Source organism: Panthera uncia, chromosome D1 (genome assembly GCF_023721935.1).
Source record: "Panthera uncia isolate 11264 chromosome D1, Puncia_PCG_1.0, whole genome shotgun sequence".
Classification (NCBI taxonomy): Eukaryota; Metazoa; Chordata; class Mammalia; order Carnivora; family Felidae; genus Panthera; species Panthera uncia.
In genome coordinates this window covers 89,058,502-89,083,202 of record NC_064808.1, presented here as the reverse complement: position 1 = coordinate 89,083,202, position 24,701 = coordinate 89,058,502, and the positions used below count along the sequence as shown (strand labels likewise).

Here is a 24,701-nt window from a genome sequence, read left to right as displayed (position 1 = left end):
CTTAAATTTTTTTAAATTTTGTTTAATGTTTATCTGTTTTTGAGAGAGATAGAGCATGAATGGGGGAGAGACAGAAAGAGAGGAAGACACAAGATCTGAAGCAGGCTTCAGGCTCTGAGCTGTCAGCAGAGAGCCCGACATGGGGCTCGAACCCACAAAGTGAGATCATGATCTGAGCTGAAGTCAGACACTTCAACGACTGAGCCACCAAAGTGCCCCATGAAACTTACATATTTTTAAAAATTTCCTTGTTTTGGATGTTTATTTCTCCTTTGCAATCTCTAATATTTGTATTTGTGCAGTCTTCTTTTTTTAAATTTTTTTTATGTTTATTCATTTTTGAAAGACAGAGAGAGAAGAGCACAAGCAGGGGTGGGGTGGGGGTGGGCGGGACACAGAATCTGAAGCAGGCTCCAGGCTCTGAGCTGTTAGCACAGAGCCTGATGAGGGGCTCGAACTCACAAACCATGAGATCATGACCTGAGCCGAAGTCAGATGCTCAACCGACTGAGCCACCCAGGCGTCCTGTGCAGTCTTCTTCTTTAAGTAACAGGTTAACTTGTGATTTGCTTATTTAGATAAAATTTTTAACTCATTTGTTGTACTTACTTCCTGTTTTCTACCTGTGGCAGACATATCCTAAGGAATGGGATGTATCCAGTGAGTCACAGCCTTGAATAGCCCTCTCCCCTTGAGCGTAAGCAGAACTTGTGTCTTGCTTCTAACCAATAGAATTACCAAAGGTGATGGAATATTATACATATTATTATGTTTCATTATATAATATAGATTTAATCTTAGCAATTAGGAGAGAGACCTTCCCACTGGCCTTGAAGAAGCAGTCATATTGTAAATTGACTATGGGAATAACCGTGTTGCAGAGAACTATGAATGGCCTCTTGGAACTGAAAGAGGCCCTAAGCAATAGCCAGAAAGAAAACCAGAACCTCAGTTCTACTACTACAAAGAGATAAATTCTTCTTTTTTTTTTAATATAATTTATTGTCAAGTTGGCTAAGATACAGTGTTCACAATGTGCTCTTGGTTTTGGGGATAGATTCCTGTGATTCATTGTTTACATACAACACACAGCACTCAAACCAACAAGTGCCCTCCTCAATGCCCATCACCCATTTTCCCCTCTCCCCGACCCCACCCCCCATCAACCCTCAATTTGTTCTCTGTATTTAAGAGTCTCTTATGGTTTGCCTCCCTCTCTCTCTGTAACTTCCCCCCCTCCCCACACTTCCCCCCACTCATGGTCTTCTGTTAAGTTTCTCAAGTTCCACATATGAGTGAAAACATATGATATCTGTCTTTCTCTCACTGACTTATTTCACTTAGCATAATACCCTCCAGTTCCATCCACGTTGTTGAAAATGGCAGGATTTTATTCTTTCTCATTGCCAAGTAGTATCCCATTGTATATGTAAACCACATCTTCTCCATCCATTCATCAGTTGATGGACATTTAGGCTCTTTCCATAATTTGGCTATTGTTGAAAGCACTGCTATAAACATTGGGGTACATGTGCCCCTATGAATCAGCACTCCAGTATCCTTTGGATAAATTCCTAGTAGTGCTATCACTGGGTCATAGGGTAGTTCTATTTTTAATTTTTTGAGGAACCTCCATACTGTTTTTCAGAGTGGCTGCACCAGTTTGCATTCCCACCAACAGTGCAAGAGGATTCCCATTTCTCCACATCCTCACCAGCATCTGTTGCTTCCTGAGTTGTTAATTTTAGCCACTCTGACTGGTTTGAGGTGATATCTCAAGGCGGTTTTGATTTGTATTTCTTGATAATGAGTGATGTTGAGCATCTTTCGTGTGTCTGTGAGCCATCTGGATGTCTTCTTTGGAAAGTGTCTATTCATGTCTTCTGCCCATTTCTTTGCTGGATTATTTGTTTTATGGGTGTTGAATTTGGTAAATTCTTTATAGATTTTGGATACTAACCCTTTATCCGATATGTCATTTGCAAATATCTTCTCCCATTCCATCAGTTGTCTTTTAGTTTTGTTGATTGTTTCCTTTGCAGTGCAGAAGCTTTTTATCTTGATGAGGTCTCAATAGTTCATTTTTGCTTTTATTTCCCTTGCCTTCAGAGACTTGTTGAGCAAGAAATTGCTGTGCCTGAGGTCAAAGAGGTTGTTGCCTGTTTTCTCCTCTAGGTTTTTATGGTTTCCTTCTCACACTTAGGTCTTTCATCCATTTTGAATTTATTTTTGTGTATGGTGTAAGAAAGGGGTCTAGTTTCATTCTTCTGCATGTTGCTGTCCAGTTCTCCCAGCACCATTTGCTAAAGAGAGTGTCTTTATTCCATTGGATATTCTTTCCTGTTTGTAAAAGGTTAGTTGGCCATACATTTGTGGGTCCAGTTCTGGGCTCTCTCTTCTATTCCATTGGTCTATGTGTCTGTTTTTGTGCCAATACCATACTGTCTTGATGATTACAGCTTTATAGTACAGGCTAAAGTCTGGGATTGTGATGCCTCCCGCTTTGGTTTTCTTTTTCAACATTACTTTGGCTTTTCGGGGTCTTTTCTGGTTCCATACAAATTTTGGGATTGTTTGTTCTAGCTTTGAGAAGAATGCAGGTGCAATTTTTATTGGGATTGCATTGAATGTGTAGATTGCTTTGGGTAGTATTGACATTTGAACAATATTTATTCTTCCAATCCATGAGCATGGAGTGTTTTTCCATTTCATTGTATCTTCTTCAATTTCTTTCATAAGTTTTCTATAGTTTTCAGCATACAGATCTTTTACATCTTTGGTCAGGTTTATTCCTAGGTATTTTATGGTTCTTGGTGCAATCATAAATGGGATGGATTTTCTTTCAGTTGTTTCATTATTGGTGTATAGAAATGCAACCCATTTCTATACATTGATTTTGTATCCTGCGACTCTGCTGAGTTCATGTGTCAGTTCTAGCAGCTTTTTGGTGGAGTCTTTCAGGTTTTCCATGTAGAGCATCATGTCATCTGCGAAAAGTGAAAGTTTGACTTCTTTGCCAATTTGGATGCCTTTTATTTCATTTTGTTGTCTGATTGCTGAGGCTAGGACTTCCAACACTATATTAAACAACAGTGGTGAGTGTGGACATCCCTGTTGTGTTCCTGATCTCAGGGGGAAAGCTCTCAGTTTTTCTCCATTAAGGATGATACTAGCTGTGGGCTTTTCATATATGGCTTTTATGATGTTAAGGTATGTTCCTTCTATCCTGACTTTCTTGAGGGTTTTTATGAAGGATGCTGTATTTTGTCAAATGCTCTTTCTGCATCTATTGACAGGATCATATAGTTCTTATCCTTTCTTCTATTAATGTGATGCATCACATCGAGTCATTTGTGAATATTGAACCAGCCCTGCAGCCCAGACACACTACAAAGAGATGAATTCTATCAACAGGCCAAGAGTTTAGAAGTAGCTTCTTCCTAAATTAAGTCTTCAAATGAGAACATGGCCTGGTCTACCCCTTGACTGCAGCCTTGTGAGATTCTGAGCTGAGGACCCAGCTAAGATATGTCTGGACTTCTGACCTATAGAAACTGTGAGATAATGTGTGTGTTTAAGCCACTAAGTCTATGGCACAAAGCACAGAAAGTAACACAGCCATATGAAACAAATACACCACCTCTTAGATTTCTGTTTTTACTTATTGATGGTTCTTTCTCTTTTCTATTTACTTTGTTCTTGGTCTGCTACTTTGAGTTGCATGTTTAATTAATTTCTTACTTTTAAAATTTTATGTGTGTTTAATGTTATGAATTTTCCTCTGATAAATGCTACTGCTGTATTCCATAGTTTTGGATATATCATGTTTTCTGTTAAGAAATTCTGCATTTTTGTGTGTGCGTCCTGGATTTTCCTTTCAATATAAGAGTTGCTTAATAACATGTTTCTATATTTCCAGGCGGTGACACATTTTTGGTCTTGTTTTCAGCTTCCACTTTATTGCGTGTGGTAAGTGAATATTGTTATATTATTTCTATTTCTTGGAATTTGAGTATTTCTTTGAGGACTTGCAAAGATTTCCCAAGTTTAGATATTTGAAAGAACTCATCAGACTTCATAGAACATACATATTCTCTAAGAACATACTTAGCATACTGAATACAGATTTTATAAAGACAAAGGATACAGTGCAGCAAAAAAAAGAGAGGGCAGACAAACTTTAGGGAAATCTGGGAGACATTCCATGTGCAAGCTCCCAGGACTCATCATTTACATACATACAGATTGCCCTCTGTCACTGGATTGAACAATCACAATTTATGTGAGGGATCTCAGCTTCAGGAGTACTTTAAACAGAAGTTCTTAATGAGGGTGCATGTGGTTGGTAGGGTGGGGTGTGGTTATAATGCCTCTCTGACCATGTGATCAAGCCATGTTGGGAAACAGTTTATTTATATCAGCAAATAAAATGACACTGGGAGTCACCGGGGGAGTTTCAGACTTTAAAGAGAACAACATAAATGTATTTTTATCCTGGCCAAAAGTCCAAGCATCTACTGAGAAAAATATAGCCTTTTACAGTTCATATGTAAATCAACTCTATCCTCCAAAGGGCTAATATATGTGACCAATCTTTGTGAATGTTCCATGGGCACTCTATTATCTGAGTTCAGGATTAGATGTAGGTTTATAAGATCCACCTTAATAATGGTATTATATATGTGTTTAATCTCCTTGCTAATTATTTACCCACATGATCTGGTGATTAGCATGCATTCTTTTTCTCATCATAACTCCTATAATTTCTATAGAAGAGTTGTTACCAAAAGTCATGGCTGTGGTATTGGCTGCCTCAATTTTAATAATTTATATCTTTATTGTAGATTAGTGGCTTTAATAACATGAAATATATATTCTCTCTTTTGATGATCTGGAGCATAAAATATAGGCTCATGATCCATATTAATTTTTAATATATATTTTCCCATGCATTTATATTTGCACATTTTTAATTGCTTTGATTTGGCCATATTTCTGGAAGGCAGCTATGCTCACCACTATACCACCAACGCTGACTATTTGGCCATATTTCTGAAACATCATAGAGTTGGATTTTGCTCTGTTTACCAAACTAAAATCTTTTTTTTAATTAATTTGGCTGATATGTTTAGTCAGTGCAGTCATGTTGTTTTATGGTGCATGTGTTTGTGTGTATCTTTTCTACTTTATGGTCTGTTTCCATTTATACTATCTCTTTTTTTCTCTCTCTTTTTTGTTTGTTTGTTTGTTTGTTTGTTTATTTATGTAATCTCTACACACAACGTGGGTTTGAACTCATAACCCCAAATCCAGAGCCCCATGTTCTTCTGACTAAGCCAGCCCCTATATTATCTCTTTTTCTAGTTCAGGGGGAGAGTATTATTTAAGAAGATGTGTATTCCCATATAGTTTAAAAATCTTAAGCACATGTTTATCTTGATTTACCTCATGACTTTTCAACCATCAAATCTATCCCTTTTCCAAATTTCACTGTAGTATCCATATTTATGTTGCCATTATTACACAAGTCAGCATGATTGCAGCAAAATGTTTCTCTCAGTAAGTCATGGTATACTTGGAACATTCCCTCTTCACAAGGATTACAAGACAGTTTTGTATATCGGTACAGATATCTCCCTAAAGAGAGAAGAAAAGTAAAGGTAATTGCCTTACTTAATCACACTGTTTCCCTGGCAATGATGGCTCTCAAAAATCTCATTGGTTTTCTGTAGCCACAGATGAGCCCCAAACTGTGCCTGCATCTCATCTCGGTCTCTCTAGACAGGATCAGGCAAAAGACATCTGCCTCCCACACAGGCTCCACCCGAGGTTGGGGTATGGAGAATTCCATTTTCCCAGCCTCTCTCATGGTCCCTGTTCCCTCCACACCTTGACCTCAAGGAAGGTGGGCACCACTGGTAATTGTCTTGTGTCTCTCTCTACCTCTTACTTACCTGTAATTTTATCATTATAGTAATAGTGATCTATGGTACAACTCCTGTTATATATCATTAGATTGAACTTCCAGCACTTTTTCAAGTGAGTGAGGCATTTGAATCCATCAAAGAAGTCACAGTGATAGCAAAACTGAATCCCTAAAGAGAGAAAAGATTTAAAGCAGAGCTCTAGGGAAAGTAATTCTGCTACCTCTCCTGTCAACATTTACACTGGTGAGGTATAGATGTCAAAGAAGGAAGCTGACACCCTTCCCAACTTCTGCCAGGGGTCCTTATTCCCCTGAGTGGGTGACAGCTATGACTCCAAGGATTCAAGACTCCTCTCCCCTTCACCGAAGTCTGGGGGCATAAAGAAGACATTAGAGCACTGAGTGCAGAGAGTGGAATATAGTCAGGGAGGGTAGAAAATCTGTGAAAAAATCAGGAATGTCCCCTCTCATTGTGCCATTATTTATCCAAAAACTGCAAACCAACTACACCATACCTTTTGATGTCAGGACTCTGTCTCCTATGAGGAGAAGAAGAAAAATTCTCTATCAGCCATTTTACAGTAGCTCAAAAGTCAAGTTGAGAAACCACCTCGGTTTCCTCCCCATATAGCCTCTCACCACCCATCACTGCCTCCCTCACAGGTTTTACCTTCATCCATGAAGAGCACTGTGAATATGCCCAGCAGAAGCAACTGGAACATCCCGGGGCCCATTCCTAAGATGGTCCCAGTGAGATGTCCCAGCTTTATTTATTCCCATCACTTGCCCTCAGGCATCCCACTAGATCACATGATTTCAGATCAAGCCACCTGAATCCTCTCTACAACGTTCCCAGGAGACGGTACATCCTGTCTGCATTTGCATTTCTCCAGATACTTGGAACTCAGCCCACCCAGACAGCTCACTTCACTTTAGTAGATCTAGTATAAGGAACTGATTAACGTTGGTGTAGAATCTCTCTCCCTAGTACCTCTTCACTTCGCTTGTTCTATTCGTTGGCCTACACGGAGCATGTCTAAGCCCACGTTCCAGGACAGCCTTTCACATGTAGCAAATCTGGGGGCCCTGAGCCTTGCGAGGGAGTGGCTCAGTCCCTTTCAGGTACCATAACCATCCAGACACTGGCCTCAGCATGACCTCCAGCGGTACTCCCTCCCTCCCTCCCAAAGCGAGTCGTCACTGCCACCAGGATACTCCAGATGTGGTCTGACCGCCCAGCGTTAACACCCCTCTGAGAGATGGATGGGGCAGCACAAGAAAGGGGGATGCAGAGGTGAAGATGATCAGTTTCCCTTCAGCTTTATTCACTAATTTGTTCAAGGGAGACAAAGACCGGAAACGGTTCCAGTGGGGAGACGTACACTGGGGATTATGGGGAGAGAGGAAGACATATTTGGATTAGTCACTGGAAAGGGGACAGAGGGGGGAAGGGAGCAGGGAGGGCTGGAAATGAGCTTTCCCATCAGTCCCCTGCCTTTGCCTCACTTCCTCCAGATGGTGCCACACATTTGTGCCTCCCTCCTTCATCTACTAAGTGTCACTTTATCACCGAGGCTTTCCAATGTACACACATGTAAATAGGAAATATTTGTATATACGTGCAAAACTCCCTTTCCACGCTTGCCACGTCCCTTTCCCGTTTTCTCCGGCATGCTCAAGCCGCTTTGTCATTCTAAGACTTTCCTTATTTATGTTTTCTTGCCTCTTTCCCCTCTCAAGAACGAAAGCGCCCTGAATGCAAGATTTCCCTGTGTTGCGTTTGCTGCTTTCTCCTCAGCACTGGGATGCCTTGCAATTATCAGATAGGCAAGATTATCTGATGAAAAAGTGAATGCATCGTTGGTGTGGTTAACCTGAGACACGAGGGAACGGTGAAAAGCCCCTAGAACCAAGTTGCGGGATGACCTGTGGTTGGTGATCACCACAGAGAAGACAGGCGATGGTAACGGCAGATTCCCCTGTCTTGGGGACAGAGTGAGTGTGGGGCCCACTTATCTGAGTGGACTTATTCCCAGAGCCAGACACATGCTATTCCCAAGTACGATCCCTCACATAATCTTCGCCAGGAGGGTACTCCCTATACATCTGGGATGGAGGCCCAAGGGTGCTACCTACCTGCTACGTGACCTTAAACAAGTTACTCATTTCTCTGGGATCTGGGACCTCACAGGTGAAATCAAGGGCTGTCAGAGGTATATCAGCTGTAGTTATTAGGACTTAATAAATTCACATATGATAATGGTCAGTAAGACCCTACTTGGTGGCAAACATTCTTGATTTCTTTGACTTCTCTGAACAACCACATAGCTTAGAAATAATTGACCTCATCTGCAAGTGTGCTTGAAGCCCAAGTACACTTAGAGATGAAGTATTATTCCCCAGGGAACAAGGTTGGACGTGGTGAGCATATCCTTCCACTACATCATGCTGTTTCTTTCTCTTTACAATCCGAGAAGGGTTGTACATGATACGTATGAGATTCTGGTTTCTTATTGTGAAAACTGTGACTTTATCAGTGTACCTGTCTTCCCTGTTGAATGTGAGGCCCAGAAATGGTGGGAGATTCAGGAGCCGGTGCCCTGGTAAATCCCTTTAAATGGGCTAACACCTGAGTTGCCTTCCAGACTCAGCCAGAAGCTTTGGCTAGCTGCTTAGCCTTTCAACACTTCTGTCCTCAGGATCTTAGTGTGTGCCTCCGACAGACCTTGGACACCCGTGGCCACCTCTCCCTCCCACAGAGAGAGAGGATGTGCTGTCCGGGCATTCTTTCCTCCCCGCCTCCATATCTGAGCCCCCAGAACTAGGTTCCCAGCCCTCCCCTGGGGCCTCTCCTAGGGCTGAGGGTCTGAACCTTCTCCCCTCCACCCCTGGCTCCTATTCAAAGCCTTTCCAGCCTGCTGCCCCTTCCTAGATGGGTGGTTGAAGGACTCGCTGTCCTGCTCTTTGTTGCTCCCGCCCTCCCAGAGGCTCAACCTGTACCCACGTCCTATCTCTGCAGACAGAGGAGAAGGTAATGGACTTGAGGCCACATCTGGCTCCTTTGTAGTCAGCCCGTGGTTGGGCTCACTTTGTCCCTGCAGGAGGGCAGCGAAAGGGCAAAGGATACAGGGAAAAAGAAAATAAAAGCAGAATACCACCCCCACTCACACAGAGAAAGTTCCCTGAATAGAGCAATATCCCCTTCAACCATTTCTGCCAACCTCAGACAAGCACTTTCCCTGGCCCTGCTCAGCAGGGAACACACCTGAGGGTGGGATCATCTGGTCCCAGGTGAGTCCATGACAAGAGGGAGCCTTGCTTTATTACAGGACTCCATCTGAGCCCCACACACCCAGAAAAAAGGACATGTGTGACGGAGGTCCAGGCACGTTTCTCCTCCATGACCATTTCCCTTGCACGCAGTGCAAACCTGCCTCACTGCCGGGCCAGCGGGGGACATGGGGTCTGGCTGACTCGTTTCCTGGCCGGCCCTTCACCCAGCCCTGCCTCAGAACCGCACTCCCTCTAGTAGCTGGACCCACCCCACATCACTGCCCTGCATGCCTGGGTCTCACTCCAGAAACTCTTGCCGTCCCCCCATACTCAACCCAAAGCAGCCCCACTTCCCTCCTTTCACTGTCCTTCAGACTTTCTCGCTGTGGGCAGCCTTGAAGGTACCGTTTTCCCCAGTGGGTCAAATGGAGGAGTTGGGCATGGAAGCAACAGAGCCCCATGTCTTTATTTTACGCCTAAGAAACAGGACTGAATTGCAATTTCCCCGCAGTGTGAAGACAGAGGGAGATCCTGATCTGGGTGCTCTCAGCTGTCAGGTCAGGGATCATGTCTGATCGGTGCTAACAGAGCAAGAAACGGGAATTCAGGGTCAGACATGGATTCTGGGTCACCACTTCCCATCGATTCGGCTCCTACCACATGCCCTGCTTTGGAGCTTAACTCATCTAACCGAGTTGACAGCGGATGGATTGTGGGGAGGCCAGGAGTGACAATGGACTTCTTCAAGAGGACTCCTCCTCAAAAGCCCCTATTTCCCGAGGCTTTTCTTACACTGAGTCAGCAGGATCTCAGTCTCTAAGGCAGTGAGGGCTTTGCCCTGAAGTCCTGTTCCATTGCCCCAGCCCACTGCCTAACAGCCCCCTGTTCCAGTTGTTGCCCACCCCGTTTTGGAGTGATGAGTACGGGATGGAAGGCTGCTGCAAGCCACCCCTAACAGCAGTTCTTGCCCAACTTCCAGGACTGTGGTCACAGTAAATGCTCATGTGCTTTCTTTTTTTTTTTTTTTTTCTTTTTCAAAATGTAAGTTAAGTTCTAATTCGTTAACATATAGTGTAATATTGGTTTCAGGTGTAGAATTTAGTGATTCATCACTTACATATAATACCCAAGTGTCAACATAACAAGTGCCCTCCTTAATACCCATTACCTATTTAGTGTGCTTCCCTCGACAGGCTGCTAGGACATTGACCAGTCAGTCTGGAGAAGAGGGACTAGAAGTTATAGTGCTCCCGAGTTATTCTGCTCGGGAGCAGTATAACTTCTGCCTGTTCTCATCTACCCAAGAAAACCCTGGTGTGCAGGAGAGTGAGAATATTGACCTAGGTTCACACAAATTTGTTAGAAAGTTATACTGGGAAAACTTGGACCCACCACTGTGCAGCATAATTCTATGAAATTCACTATTTCTATTTCCCAAGCAAAATTGAACAGAATGTTCTGTCATATATGTTCCCCCAATGCCAAAGCACAAGAACATAACTGAGGTAAGATAATGGAAGACTTGGGTGTGTGGGAATCTCAGGAGTCACACACATCCCCCTAGCCTGAGTAGGTGTCAGATGCATCAGCCAACAGACTACTCTCAGAGGTCACCTGTCCAAAGAGGGCCATAGCCCAGGCGCTGCAGCTGAGGCTCTAGCATGGCAAGGAGACAAAGCTGGCAGTGGGGTTAGTGCAGGAGTGACCTGCTAAAGGTTAACTATCTTTAAGGCTTAGAGTCATCTTGTCTGGGAGTAAGCAGGAAGAGAAGATCAAGAACAATTTCTTCTAGAATGGCCTTTGAAGTCAGAGACTCCGGTTCAGAACAGACTGGTTTCTCTCGGATGAGTGAGCAGCAAGAAAATTAAATGAATTCCAATTTACCAAAAACAAGGGGAGATCTGGAGTTCTAAAAGCCAGGGTGACCAAAAATTGAAGGAATATCTAAAGGATTGTGTAAAATCTCTAAATGAATCTCAACTGAAACGTTCTGGGGATGTTCTCCTTGTATCTCTTCCCCCATCTCCAGACCTCCCCTCTCATTGTGATTTTCTGAGCATCTCCAAGTGCTTTTCTAGATCCCAAAGTCCTAGGCACAAGTAGTTTCTTCTAGGAAAGGGCATAAAGAGCCTGGTTCAGGATTATCAGAAGGGACTCTATTCCCAGACCAAGCCCAGAGTCAGGCACAGCTTCCAGGATTTTGAATGCTGAGTCAATTCTACCACTCTCCCCTTGCTTTCCCAAAGGCCTGACCCTGGGTCTCCCAGATCTCCCTATTTGCCCCTATTTTGTCTTTGAAAGATAAAATTCAACTCCTCAACCCTTCCCACAATGACTGACTACATGAGAACATCCAAGTCAGAGAAAGACTGAACACAGAGGGGCATAATTCTTAAATGCTGCAATTATGGCATCTAAAATACCAAGCTTTGTGCAATGCTCACCTTCCAGGGTCTCACTCAGTGGTACCACCGCACCTTTGTTTTGTCTCCTTGCCTGTACTTCCCTGACCTTTCTTTCTTGACAGGGACTTTTCTAAGTAATATGTGTATTCCCACTGAAACCAGGGTGCAGCAAGGGTGAGGTTAACAATAGTTTCTTCTCTGCTTACCTGGCTGCCAAAGAGGAGGACTTCTGGACCACAAATGTTTCCTGTTACTACAAACAACACGTTCTGCCCTAGGGCACAGAGACCATTTAAGAATCAAAAACTGCTTCTTCTTTGGACAGCCAAGCTCCATAAATTTAAAGCAGCTGCTTTAGAAGCTGTTGTTTGCATAAGAAAGGTCGGATCGTCCCATAACCATTGTGAGTCACAAATTTTTATATAAATTGAAAAAGCAGCTCCTACATCTACCTTTTTGATTTGGGAGATGAGAGTGATGATCTATCTTTCTGTGCTCCCTCTTTGAAAGAGAATATCAAGAATATCCAGTCTTGGAACACCTGGGTAGCTAAGTCAGTTTTGCATCTGACTTTGACTCAGGTCACGATCTCACAGTGTGAGAGTTTGAGCCCTGCATTGAACTCTCTGCTGTCAGCACAGAGCCCGCTTCGGATCCTCGCTGTTCCTCCCCCTCTTTGCCCCTCCCCCACTCTCTCTCTCTCAAAAATAAACAAACATTTTTTAAAAAGAATATCCAGTCTTAAAATGTGGTTCTAAAAACAGCAGTTTCAGGATTTCAGCCAGGTCTTTTGGTAGCCATTGGTTGGCAATCGAGCACCAGATACTCTGTTGCTTGAAAAAGATAGTAAGATCCATGGCCTCGTTTTTCTGTTCATCAGGATGTGTGTGCATGTGTGTACATACATGTGTGTGTGCAGGTGCATGCATACCATTATTTTCCTGCTGAATGACTGAGAAGACTGAGGAGGAAATATACACCTCATGCTGATGAGCAGTCTTAAAGGGGAAGCAACTTGGCACAGAAACACCACCTAGGACCGGTTCCATGGGTGCAGAGACCCAAACCCCTCTTGAATGGCATGCCAGTGGTAAAGACCTCTGGACCACAGACTGCTTCTATCGTTCTCCTCTAGATTACAGAGGATCTTTTCCTTAAATACAATCCCTATGGCTACCTGAATAATTCACTTTGGGGGAAACAACCTGTAGATTATTATATGTCAGGATATATACTAGTGTGGAGAAAGTGGATCTGCTGCTGATGGCAGGAAGTAGGGCACCTGAGGATACCTGTTCTAAAGGGGGGGGATTTATACTATGGAGGATTTAAGAAAGGTATGAACCTGAAGACAGACAACCGTAGTCAGGAATTGGGTTGTGCCCATGAAGGCCCCACTGGTAACGGATTTTCCTTTGTGTTTGTGTTACATACCTTGAACCATGAGAATAGGCATAGCCTGTGTACAGGTGAAAATTTTTGTTTCCCTTGTCAAACAAACCTTCTCAACTATCATAACATTCTTAAGTTTCAAACATCCATACACCCCTTTACTGTGGTATTACTAGGAATAAATGAATGGCACAGAAGTGCAGCCCCCCCACTTCTATGCCTCAGCTGAGCCATGAACCATGACAGCAGCATCTTCTCAGTTGAGCATTATGCTTCAGACCACCTGGGTTCGAATCCCCGGTGTGTCTTTTACTAATGATGCAATCATGCCCAAGTTGGCTAATGTTTCTGTGCCTTCCTTTTCTTATTAAGAAAGATAATTACATGAATTACAGTATAAATTCATACTAATAACTGGGTTAATTTAAAAAATAATTACATTCACCTCATAGGGATTTTGTGACAATGAAATTTGATGATGCACGTAAATAGTGTCTACTACAAGAAAATGCTCATTAGATGCTTATGATTATGATTAGTATAGCTGACGCTTGAACAATGTGGAGGTTAGCAGCACCAACACCCTGCTCAATCAAAAGTATGCATGTAACTTTGACTTCCCCAAAACTTAACTACTAATAACCTACTGTTGATTGAAAGCTTGACCAATACGCGTTTTGTATGTTACAAGCATTATACTGTATTCTTACAATAAAGTAAGCTGGAGAAAAGAAAATGTTATTAAGAAACTCATAAGGAAGACAAAACACATTTATAGTACTATAGGAATACTTATTTTAAAAAGTCTGCATATAAGTGCAGTTCAAACCTATGTTGTTCAAGGGTCAACTATACAGCCAAAGAATTCCAGGAAGTGGCTAAGATGTAGTTGAATAAGAGTTCCGGTGGAGGTGAAGCGAACGTGGAACATCAGCTACCGCATTTAACTGGCATAGAAGTGAATATGATAACACAAATCCCTTTTACTCTCAAATAAACTTGCAGCAGAAGCCCTCTGAAGGGGCATTTACAAGGAGCACAGACTCAAAGCCCAGAGAGATGTTTGAATCGCTCCTGGATCAAGCCACTGAAGTGGTCAGGCCTGAGGCAGAGGAGCAGCTGAGAGTGAGAGAAAGCCTCTGAGACCTGGATTAGACGCTGCCTATGATTTCAAAGCGACTGATGACAATCCTTTTTTTCTCTCCTGAAAATAACATTTTTTTAAATTTAAATTTTAGTTAATCAGCATACAGTGCAATATTGGTTTCAGGAGTATAATTCGGTGATTCATCACTTACATAAAACACTCAGTGCTCATCACAACAAGTGCCCTCCTAACACCCATCACCAATAGCCCTGGGGTGAGTTTTTGGTCTTACAAATAGTTACAGATATCGACATGTTCAATTTCTGACCACTTATCTGAGAGAGAAAAAAAATTCCCTGTGTAGTTATTGAGGTTAGAGAAAAGGTAGAGGAGGCAGAGGAGAGGGCCACACAGCATAGCACTGGAGAAAGTAATGGCTGATGGTTTTGACAGTAAAATATTATTATGGAAATTTAGATGTCTCATGAAGTGCTCTGATAATTTGTTAATTTGAGGAGAAAGAGAGAAGAGATAGGACATTGACTTGGAGGAGAATATATAAGGCTTAGAGTTGACATCACAGGCTTAAGCTTAGCTTTCTTTTTTATCTTATTTTTTTATTTTATTTTTTTCATCATGGTAAGTGTACTCTTCAGTCCTATTCACCTATTTCACCCATCCCTCCACCCGCCTCCCTTCTGGTAACCATCAGTTGGTTCTCTATAGTTAATAGTCTGTTTCTTGGTTTCTCTTTTTCCTTTGCATGTTTCTTTCTTAAATTCCATATGAGTGAAATCATATGGTATTTGTCTTTTTCTGACTTCTTTTGTTTAGCATTATATTCTATCCATGTCATCACAAATGACAAGATTCCATTCTTTTTTATGACTGAATAATATGCCATTGTATACATGTGTATGTTGTGTATGTGTGTGTGTGTATATATATACAACACATCCTCCTTATCCATTCATCAATTGATGCATACTTAGGCTGCTTGCTTACCTTGGCTATTGTAAATAATGCTGCAATAAACATAGGGGTATGTATATCCTTTTGAATTAGTGTTTTTGTATTTTTTGGGTAAATACCCAGTAGTGCAATTACTGGATCATAGGGTATTTACAATTTTGAGGAACCTCCATATGTTGTCTTCCACAGTGGCTGCACCAGTTTGCAAGAGGGTTCCTTTTTCTCCACATCCTCACAAACACTTGTTGTTACTTGTGTTTTTTATTTTTACCATTCTAACAGATGTAAGATGATTATCTCTTTGCAGTTTTCATTTGCATTTCCCTCATGATGGATGATGCTCAGCATCTTTTCATGTGTCCACTGGCCATCTGTATATCTTCTTTGGACAAATGTCTGTTCATGTCTTCTGCCCATTTTTAAAATGGATTATTCATTTTGGGGGTATTAACTTGTATCAGTTCTTTATTTATTTTGGATACCAATCCTTTAGCAGATATGCCGTTTGCAAATATCTTCTCCCATTCAGTAGGTTGCCTTTTAGTTTTGTGGATTATTTCCTTCACTGTGCAGAAGCTTCTTATCTTGATGTAGTTCCAATAGTTTATTTTTGCTTTTATCTCCCTTTCATCAGGAGACACACCTACAAAAATGTTGCTATGGCCAATGTCAGAGAAATAACTGCCTGTGCTCTCTTCACGGATTTTTATGGTTTCAGGTCTCACATTTAGGTCTTTAATCCATTTTGAGTTTATTTTTGTGTATGGTGTAAGAAAGTGGTCTAGTTTCATTATTTTCCATGTGACTTTCCAGTTTTCTCAACACCATTTGTTGAGGAGACTATTTTTATTCATTGTATATTCATTCCTCCTTTGTCAAAGATTAACTGACCATATAATTATGGGTTTATTTATGGATTTTCTATTGTCCCTTGATCTATATAAGTATTTTTATGCCAGTACTATACTGTTTTAATTACTACCACTTCATAATATAACTTGAAGTCTGAAATTGTGATCCCTCCAGTTTTGTTTTGTTTTTTTCAAGACTGCTTTAGCTACTTGAGGTCTTTTATGGTTCCATACAAATTTTAGGACTGTTTATTCTAGTTCTGTGAAAAATCCTGTTGATATTTTGATAGGAAGTGCATTAAATCTGCAGATTGCTTTGGTTAGTACAGACATTTTAACACTATTTGTTCTTCCGATCCATGAGCATGGAATGTTTTTCCATTTCTTGGCATTGTCATGAATTTCTGTCATCAGTGTTTTATAGTTTCAGAGTATAGGTCTTTCATCTTGTTGGTTAAGTTTATTCCTAGATATATGATTGTGTTGGATGCAACTGTAAATGGGATTTTCTTAATTTCACTTTCTGCTGCTTCATCAGTAGTGTATAGGAATGCAAGAAATTTCTGTACATTGATTTTTGTATCCTGCAACTTTATTGAATTCATTTATCCGTTCTAGTAAGTAGTTTTTTGGTGGATTCTTTAACATTTTCTATACATAGTATCACATCATATGCAAATAGCGATGGTTTTAGTTCTTCCTTACCAATTTGGATGCCTTTTATTTCTTCATGTTGTCTCATAGCTGCAGCTAGGATTTCTAGTACTAGGTTGAATATAAGTGGTGAAAGTGGATCCTTGTCTTGTTCATGATCTTAGGGGAAAAGATCGGTTTTCACCATTGAGTATGATATTCACTGGGATTTTTTAATATATGGCCTTTATTATGTTGAGGTATGTTCCCTCTAAACCTACCTAGTATAGGGTTTTTATCATGAATGGATGTTGTACTTTGTCAAATGTTTTTTTCTGAAACCATTGAAATAATCATATGGTGTTTATTCTCTTATTGATGTGACATATCCTGTTGATTGTTTTGCAAATATTAAACCATCCTTGTATCCCGGGAATAAATCCTATTGATCATTGTGTATGATTTTTTTAAATGTATTGTTGGATTTGGTTTGCTAATATTTTGTTGAGGATTTTTGTCTCTATATTCATGAGAGATATTGGCCTGTAGTTCTCTTTTTCTGTGGTGTCTTTATATGGTTTTGATATCAGGGTGATACTGGCCTCATAGAATGAATTTGGAAGTTTTCCTTCCTCTTCTATTTTTTTGGGAATAGTTTGAGAACAGGTATTAACTCTTCTTTAAATGTTTGATAGAATTTGGCTGTGAAGCTCTCTGGTCCTGGACTTTTGTTTTTTGGGAAGTTTTTTAAATTACTGATTCAATTTCATTGCTGGTAATTGCCCTGTTCAAATTTTTCTTTCTTCCTGTTTTAGTTTTGTTAGGTTTCTAGGAACTTATCCATTTCTTCTAAGCTGTTCAATTTGTTGGCATATAGGTTTTCATAATCTGTTACAATTGTATTTCTGTAGTGTTGGTTATTTCTCCTCTGTCATTGGTGATTTTGCTTATTTGGATCTTGTTTGATGAGTGTGGCTAGAGATTTATCTATTGTGTTGATCTTTTCAAAGAACCAGCTCCTGGTTTCATTGATCTGTTCTATTATTACTATTATTTTTTTAGTTTTGGGTTTTCTTTTTCTCTTTCTATCTCCTTTAGGTATAAATTATGTTGTTTATTTGAGATTTTTTATTTTTTTTAATTTTATTTTTTATTTTTAAAATTTACATTCAAATTAGTTAGCATATAGTGCAACAATGATTTCAGGAGTAGATTCCTTAGTGTCCCTTACCCATTTAGCCCATCCCCCTTCCCACAACCCCTCCCATAACCCTCAGTTTGTTCTCCATATTTTTTTTGAGCTTTTATATTTTTTATTCTTCATTTAACTTTTAAAACACTACTATAGTTGAATATTAAAACAAAAACAATAATAGCAAGTAGTGAGCTATGATTATAGTCCTTCATTCATTCACTACTGCATATAAAATGCCAGCAGTGTTCTTCACTGGCCCCATTAAGAGGTCTGACACTGAACACCTCCCTTAGGGTGATGTTCATCATCCTCATAAGCTTCTCCATTGTAATGGCGCCTTCTTTCCTGATTTGGATCAAAGTCCACCAGTTCTACCTGGTCCATTTCATCAGTCTCTTCTACTTCCTTCCTCTCAGGTAGGCGCTTTTCCAGCAAAGACAGTTTATCAGGAGAGAGAAAGCCATTCTCCGGGAAGTTTACCTTAAATTCGATGATTAGGTGACCCTTTTCGTATGGTCTACGATAAATTGGCATGCCTTCATTCAGCACACACTTGATATCTCCATGCTTGACAATCTGACCTGGATGAGAGGTGATGACAATGGTTCTGTTGTCTAGAGTAGATATTGGCTTTTGAAAGCCGCACAGTGCTTCAACCAGCTGTATGTCCATACACATGAAAAGATCCCCTCCTCGCCTAGTAAAAACAGCATGGTCCTTCTGATCTAAAACAATGATAATATCTCCTGGTTCCAGTCCAGGTTCTTGGTCTCCTTCACCATGGAATGTTATCTTCTGGCCATCTTTCATGCCTTTGTCAATATGAACTTCTAGAATCTTCTTTTCTCGAACTATCTTCCTTCCATTGCAGCTTTTACATCTATCTTTAGGACTGATCCGTTTCCCATGGCCCTGGCACTCCATGCACACAGATTGAATTTGCTGAACCATTCCAGGTCCTATCTGATGAATTCTTATTTGCATTCCAGTACCTCGGCAATTGGGACAACATTCTACCGCTCCTTTCTTACCACCTTGGCCTTCACATTTGTCGCAAATCACATTCTTTTGCAGAGCTAGTTTTCTTGTTGCACCATTATATAAATCTTCTAAGGTTACAGAGAGCTGATGCACAACATTTTTACCTCTCCTCTCTCTCTGCATCCTTCCTCCTCCTCCAAAAAACATATCAAAGATGTCCATGGGGGAGCCAAAACCACCACCTGCTCCACCTTCTTTAATTGCCTGTTCTCCTCCTTTGTCATATAATTCCCTTTTCTTCGCATCAGAGAGCACTTCATAAGCTTGAGAAATCGGTTTAAACTTCTCTCCTTCATTTGGATTCTTGTCAGGGTGGTACTTCAAAGCCAATTTCCTGTAAGCCTTTTTCAATTCTTCCTGGGTGGCATTGGGTTTGACCCCCAAAACATCATAGTAAGTAGTTTCTTTCACCATTTTCTACAGCCGGTGAGGGGGCCGAGGCCGGTGTGGGGGAGCGGGAAGGAGCACGTTGCTGGGCGCAGCTCGGGCAGCCGCCGCTCCTCCGCTTTTCAGCGAGCGTTCTGGAAAGTTCCGCCTGGCGCGCCGCATCCGTCGTCTTTTGTAGCCCTGTTCTCCATATTTATGAGTCTCTTCTGCTTTGTCCCCCTGCCTGTTTTTATATTATTTTTGTTTCCTTTCCCTTATGTTCATCTTTTTTTCTCTTAAAGTCCTCATATGAGAGAAGTCATATGATTTTTGTTTTTCTCTGACTAATTTCACTTAGCATAATAACCTCCAGTTCCATCCACGTAGTTGCAAATGGCAAGATTTCATTCTTTTTCATTGCCGAGTAATACTCCATTGTATATATATACCACATCTTCTTTATCCATTCATCCATTGATGGACATGTGGGCTCTTTTCATACTTCGGCTATTGTTGATAGTGCTGCTATAAACATGAGGGGTGCATATGTCCCTTCAAAATAGCACATCTGTATCCCTTGGATAAATGCCTAGTAGTGCAATTGCTGGGTCGTAGGGTAGTTATATTTTTAGTTTTTTTGAGGAAACTCCATACTGTTTTCCAGACTGGCTGCACCAGCTTGCATTCCAACCAGCAGTGTGAAAGGGATCCTCCTTCTCCCCATCCTCGCCAACATCTGTTGTTGTCTGAGTTGTTAATGTTAGCCATTCTAACAGGTGTAAGGTAGTATCTCATTGTGGTTTTGCTTTGTATTTCCCTGATGAGGAGTGATGAACATTTTTTCATGTGTCAGTTGGCCATCTGGATGTCTTCTTTGGAGAAGTGTCTATTCATGTCTTTTGCCCATTTATTCACTGGATTGTTTGTTTTTTGGGTGTTGAGTTGATAAGTTCTTTATAGATTTTGGATACTAACTCTTTATCTGATATGTCATTTGCAAATATCTTCTCCCATTTTGTTGGTTGCCTTTTAGTTTTGCTGATTGTTTCCTTCGCTGTGCAGAAGAGTTTTATTTTCATGAGGTCCCAGTAGTTCATGTTTGCTTTGGTTTCCCTTGCTTCCGGAGACGTGTTGAGTAAGAAGTTGCTGCGGCCAAGATCAAAGAGGTTTTTGCCTGCTTTATCCTTGAGGATTTTGATGGCTTCCTGTCTTACATTTAGGTCTTTCATCCATTTTGAGTTTATTTTTGTGTATAGTATAAGAAAGTGGTCCGGGTTCATTCTTCTGCATGTCGCTGTCCAGTTTTCCCAGCACCACTTGCGGAAGAGACTGTCTTGATTCCATTGGATATTCTTTCCTGCTTTGTCAAAGATTAGTTAGCCATACATTTGTGGGTCCATTTCTGGGTTCTCTATTCCTTTCCATTGATCTGAGTATCTGTTCTTGTGCCAGTACCATACTGTGTTGGTGATTACAGCTTCGTAATACAGCTTGAAGTCTGGGATTGTGATGCCTCCTGCTTTGGTTTTCTTTTTCAAGATTGCTTTGGCTATTTGGGGTCTTTGCTGGTTCCATACAAATTTTAGGATTATTTATTCTAGTTCTGTGAAGAATGCTGGTGTTACTTTGATAGGGATTGCATTGAATATGTAGATTGCTTTGGGTAGTATCGACAGTTTAACAACATTTGTTCTTCCTATCCAGGAGCATGGAATCTTTTTCCATTTTTTTGTGTCTTCTTCAATTTCTTTCATAAGCTTTCTATAGTTTTCAGTGTATAGATTTTTCACCTCTTTGGTTAGATTTATTCCTAGGTATTTTATGGTCTTTTGTGCAACTGTAAATGGGGTCTATTCCTTGGTTTCTCTTTCTGTCACTTCATTGTTGGTGTATAGGAATGCACCCGATTTCTGTGTGTTGATTTTATATCCTGCAACTTTGCTGAATTCATGAATCAGTTCTAGCAGTTTTTTGGTGGAATTTTTTGGGTTTTCCATGTAAAGTATCATGTCATCTGCGAAGAGTGAAAGTTTGACCTCCTCCTGGCCAATTTGGGTGCCTTTTATTTCTTTGTGTTGTCTGATTGCAGAGGCTAAGACTTCCAATACTATGTTGAATAACAGTGGTGAGAGTGGACATCCCTGTCTTGTTCCTGATCTTACGGGGAAAGCTCTCAGTTTTTCCCCATTGAGGATGATATTAGCATTGGGTCATTCATATATGGCTTTTCTCGAGGTATGCTCCTTCTAGCCCTACTTTCTTGAGGGTTTTTATCAAGAAAGGATGCTATATTCTGTCAAATGCTTTCTCTGAATCTATTGAGAGGATCATATGGTTCTTGTCCTTTCTTTTATTGATGTGATGAATCACGTCGTTTTGCGGATATTGAACCAGCCCTGCATCCCAGGTATAAATCCCGCTTGGTCATGGTGAATAATTTTTCTAATGTTTTGTTGGATCCGAGATTTTTTATTTTTATTTTTTTTGCTTCTTGAGGTAGGCTTGTCTTCCTATAAACTTCCTTCTTAGAACTACTTTTGTTGTATCCCCCAAATTTCGGACCATTGATTTTACTTGTTTCCATGTAACTTTTGATTTCTTGGTTAACCCATTCGTTGTTTAGTAGCATGTTATTTAACCTCCGTGTATTTGTGCTCTTTCCAGATTTTTTCTTGTGGTTAATTTCTAGTTTCAGAGCATTGTGGTCAGAAAAGATGCATAGTATGACTTTGATTTTCTTGAATTTGTTAAGGCTTGTTTTGTGACCTAATATGTGATCTATTCTGGAGAATGTTCTGTGTGCACTTGGAAAGAATGTGTATTCTGTTGTTTTAGAATGGAATGTTCTCAATATACCTGTTAAATCTATCTGGTCCAGTGTGTCATTCAAAGCCACTGTTTCCTTGTTGATTTCCTGTTTGTATGATCTGTCCATCAATGTAAGTGCAGTGTTCAAGTCTCCTACTATTATTATATTATTATCTATTCTTTCGTTTGTTTGTTAGTAACTGTTTTTATGTATTGGGGTGCTTTCATGTTGGGTGCATAAATATTTGTAATTGTTATATTCTCTTGTTGGATTGTCCCTTTTATTATTATACAGTGTCCCTCTTTGTCTCTTGTTACAGTCTTTGTTTTAATGTTTATTTTGTCTGATAAAAGTATTGCTACTCTGGCTTTCTCTTGACATCCATTTGTATGAAAAATGTTTCTCCAACCCCTCACTTCCAATATGCAGGTGCCTATAGGTCTGAAATAAATCTCTTGTAAGCAGCCTATAGACAGGTCTTGTTTTTTGTTTTGTTTTGTTTTGTTTATCCATTCTGTCACCCTATGTCTTTTGGTTGGACCATTTGGTCCATTAACATTCAAACTAATTACTGATAGGTATGTACTTAGTGCTATTTAGTTACTTGTTCAGTGTTGTTGTTTTTTTCTATAGATTTTCTCTAATCCTTTCTCCCTTGTTCTCTTCTCATGACAAGTTGACTTTTTTAGTGATATACTTGGATTCCTTTCTCTTTATTCTTACGTATCTATTAGTGGGTTTTGATTTGTGGTTACCATTAGGCGTGTACTTAAGCTCTTCTGCATATAGCAGTTTATATTAAGTTGATGGTTACTTAACCATCTGTACTCTTAACCCATTCTGTACTCTTCTCCCTCCCACATTTTAAATATATGTCCTATATCTATAGATATTTACTTCCTTTTATTTTATGAATCTCTTGACTGATTTTTAGAGAAGTACTTGTTTTCACTGATTTTGTGTTTCTACTTTTCATACTCTTACGGTCTTTCCTTTCCACTCAAAGAGTCGCTTTTAATATTTCTTGTAGGGCTGGTTTATTGGTCACAAACTCTAATAGTTATTGTCTGAGAAACTCTTTCTCTTTCTTTCTACTCTGAATGATAACCTTGCTGGATAGAGTATTCTTGGCTGCAGATTTTTCTCTCTCGGTGCTTTTGAATATATTATGCCACTCCCTTTGGCCTGAAAACTGTCTGCTGAAAAATCTACTGATAGCCTAATGGGGTTTTCCCATATGTAACTACTTCTTTTCTCTTGCTGCTTTAAAAATGTTTTTCTTTGCCATTACTTTCTGCTATTTTAATTATTATATGTCTTGGTGTAGACCTCCTTGGATTGAATTTCTGGGGGGAATCTCCGTGCCTCTTATTTCCTTTCCCAGATTAGTTTTCAGCTATTATTTCTTCAAATAAATTTTCTATTCCCTTTTCTCTCTCTTCTTCTTCTGAGACCCCTATAATGTGAATGTTACTATGTTTGATAGAATCACTGAGTTCCCTAAGAGTATTCTCAATTTGCATAATTTTCTTTCCTCTTCTTTGCTCAGCTTAGTTATTTTCCATTACTCTGTCTTAGAGATCATTAATTTGTTCCTCTGTTTCATTTAGTCTACTATTTATTCCATCAAGTGTATTATTTATTCATTTATTTTGAGGGAGAGAGAGAGAGAGAGAGAGAGAGCGCGCGCACGCGCATAAGCAGGGGAGGGGGCAGAGAGAGAGGGAGAAAGAATCCTGCTTGTGGACTGCTTTTGGTGGTGACCATGGTGGCAAAGCATAAGCAGCAAAAGGAGAACCTAGGATAGCTTTCCTGAAGTGGCGCTTGAACTCACAAACTGTGAGATCATGACCTAAGCCCAAACCAAGAGTTGGATGCTTAACCAACAGAGTCACCCAAGTGCCCCCTTTATAAAAAATTTTTTAAGTTTATTTGTTTGTTTATGTTGAGAGAGAGAGCGAGAGCCTCAAGTGTATTTTAAATTTCATTTATTGTGTTCTTGATCTCTGATTGGTTCTTTTTTATATCTGTGTTAAGGGTCTCACAGATGTCTTCCACTCTTCTCCAGTCGAGTATCTTTATAACCATTATTTTAAATTCTCTTATCGGGTATATTACTTATGTCCATTTCGCTTAGGTCTCTCGCTGTGGTTTGCTCCTATTCTTTCATTTGGGACATATTTCTCTGTCTCATTTTGTCTAACTTTCTGTGTCTGTTTCTGTGTGTTAGGAAAGTCAGCCACTTCTCTTGCTCTTAACAATAACAGCCTTATAAAGAAGTCCTGTAGTGCCCCGCAATGCAGTGTCCCATGTTCCTCAGGGCCTGGGGCTTCAGGGAGTGTCTCCTATGTGTGTTGCATGGGCTCTGCTTTTGAGTTTTGCCTCTTTTTCCTTCAGTACCATTGTCTACAGAGGCTCTCTTTGTCTATTGGTCCCCAGCAGGGGTGGGGTGCATTTTAGCAAGGTGTGTGGTGGTCTGCTTACAAAATGAGACCTGCCCCTGCTGCTGCCAGAATTAAGGTCCCGCAATACACACAGGTTAGATGTGGTACTGGCAGGGTTTGCATGAGAAGGGCCCACAGCACCAAGACTGAGGCAGGCATGACTGGGAAGGGCAGATCTGCTGAAGCAAGCACTGCTTGACGTAAGCAAGTTAGGTAGTGAGTGTCCCAGCCCTGCCGGTTCCTGCGGGTGGCTGTGTGTTTGTGCTGAGCAGCAGGGGAGGGAAATGATGCTGCTAGCTCCTTTGTT

The 24,701-nt window shown here is 40.6% G+C and overlaps 1 protein-coding gene across 1 annotated transcript; it reads right to left on the bottom strand.

Annotated features, from left to right (window-relative positions):
• Positions 1–17,805: 17,805 nt before the first annotated feature.
• LOC125939355 (dnaJ homolog subfamily A member 1-like) lies at positions 17,806–19,335 on the bottom strand. The gene has a single exon (XM_049654789.1). It carries the CDS (start codon positions 19,187–19,189, stop codon positions 17,996–17,998), a length of 1,194 nt encoding a protein of 397 aa, XP_049510746.1. The 5' UTR covers positions 19,190–19,335; the 3' UTR covers positions 17,806–17,995.
• Positions 19,336–24,701: the final 5,366 nt, after the last annotated feature.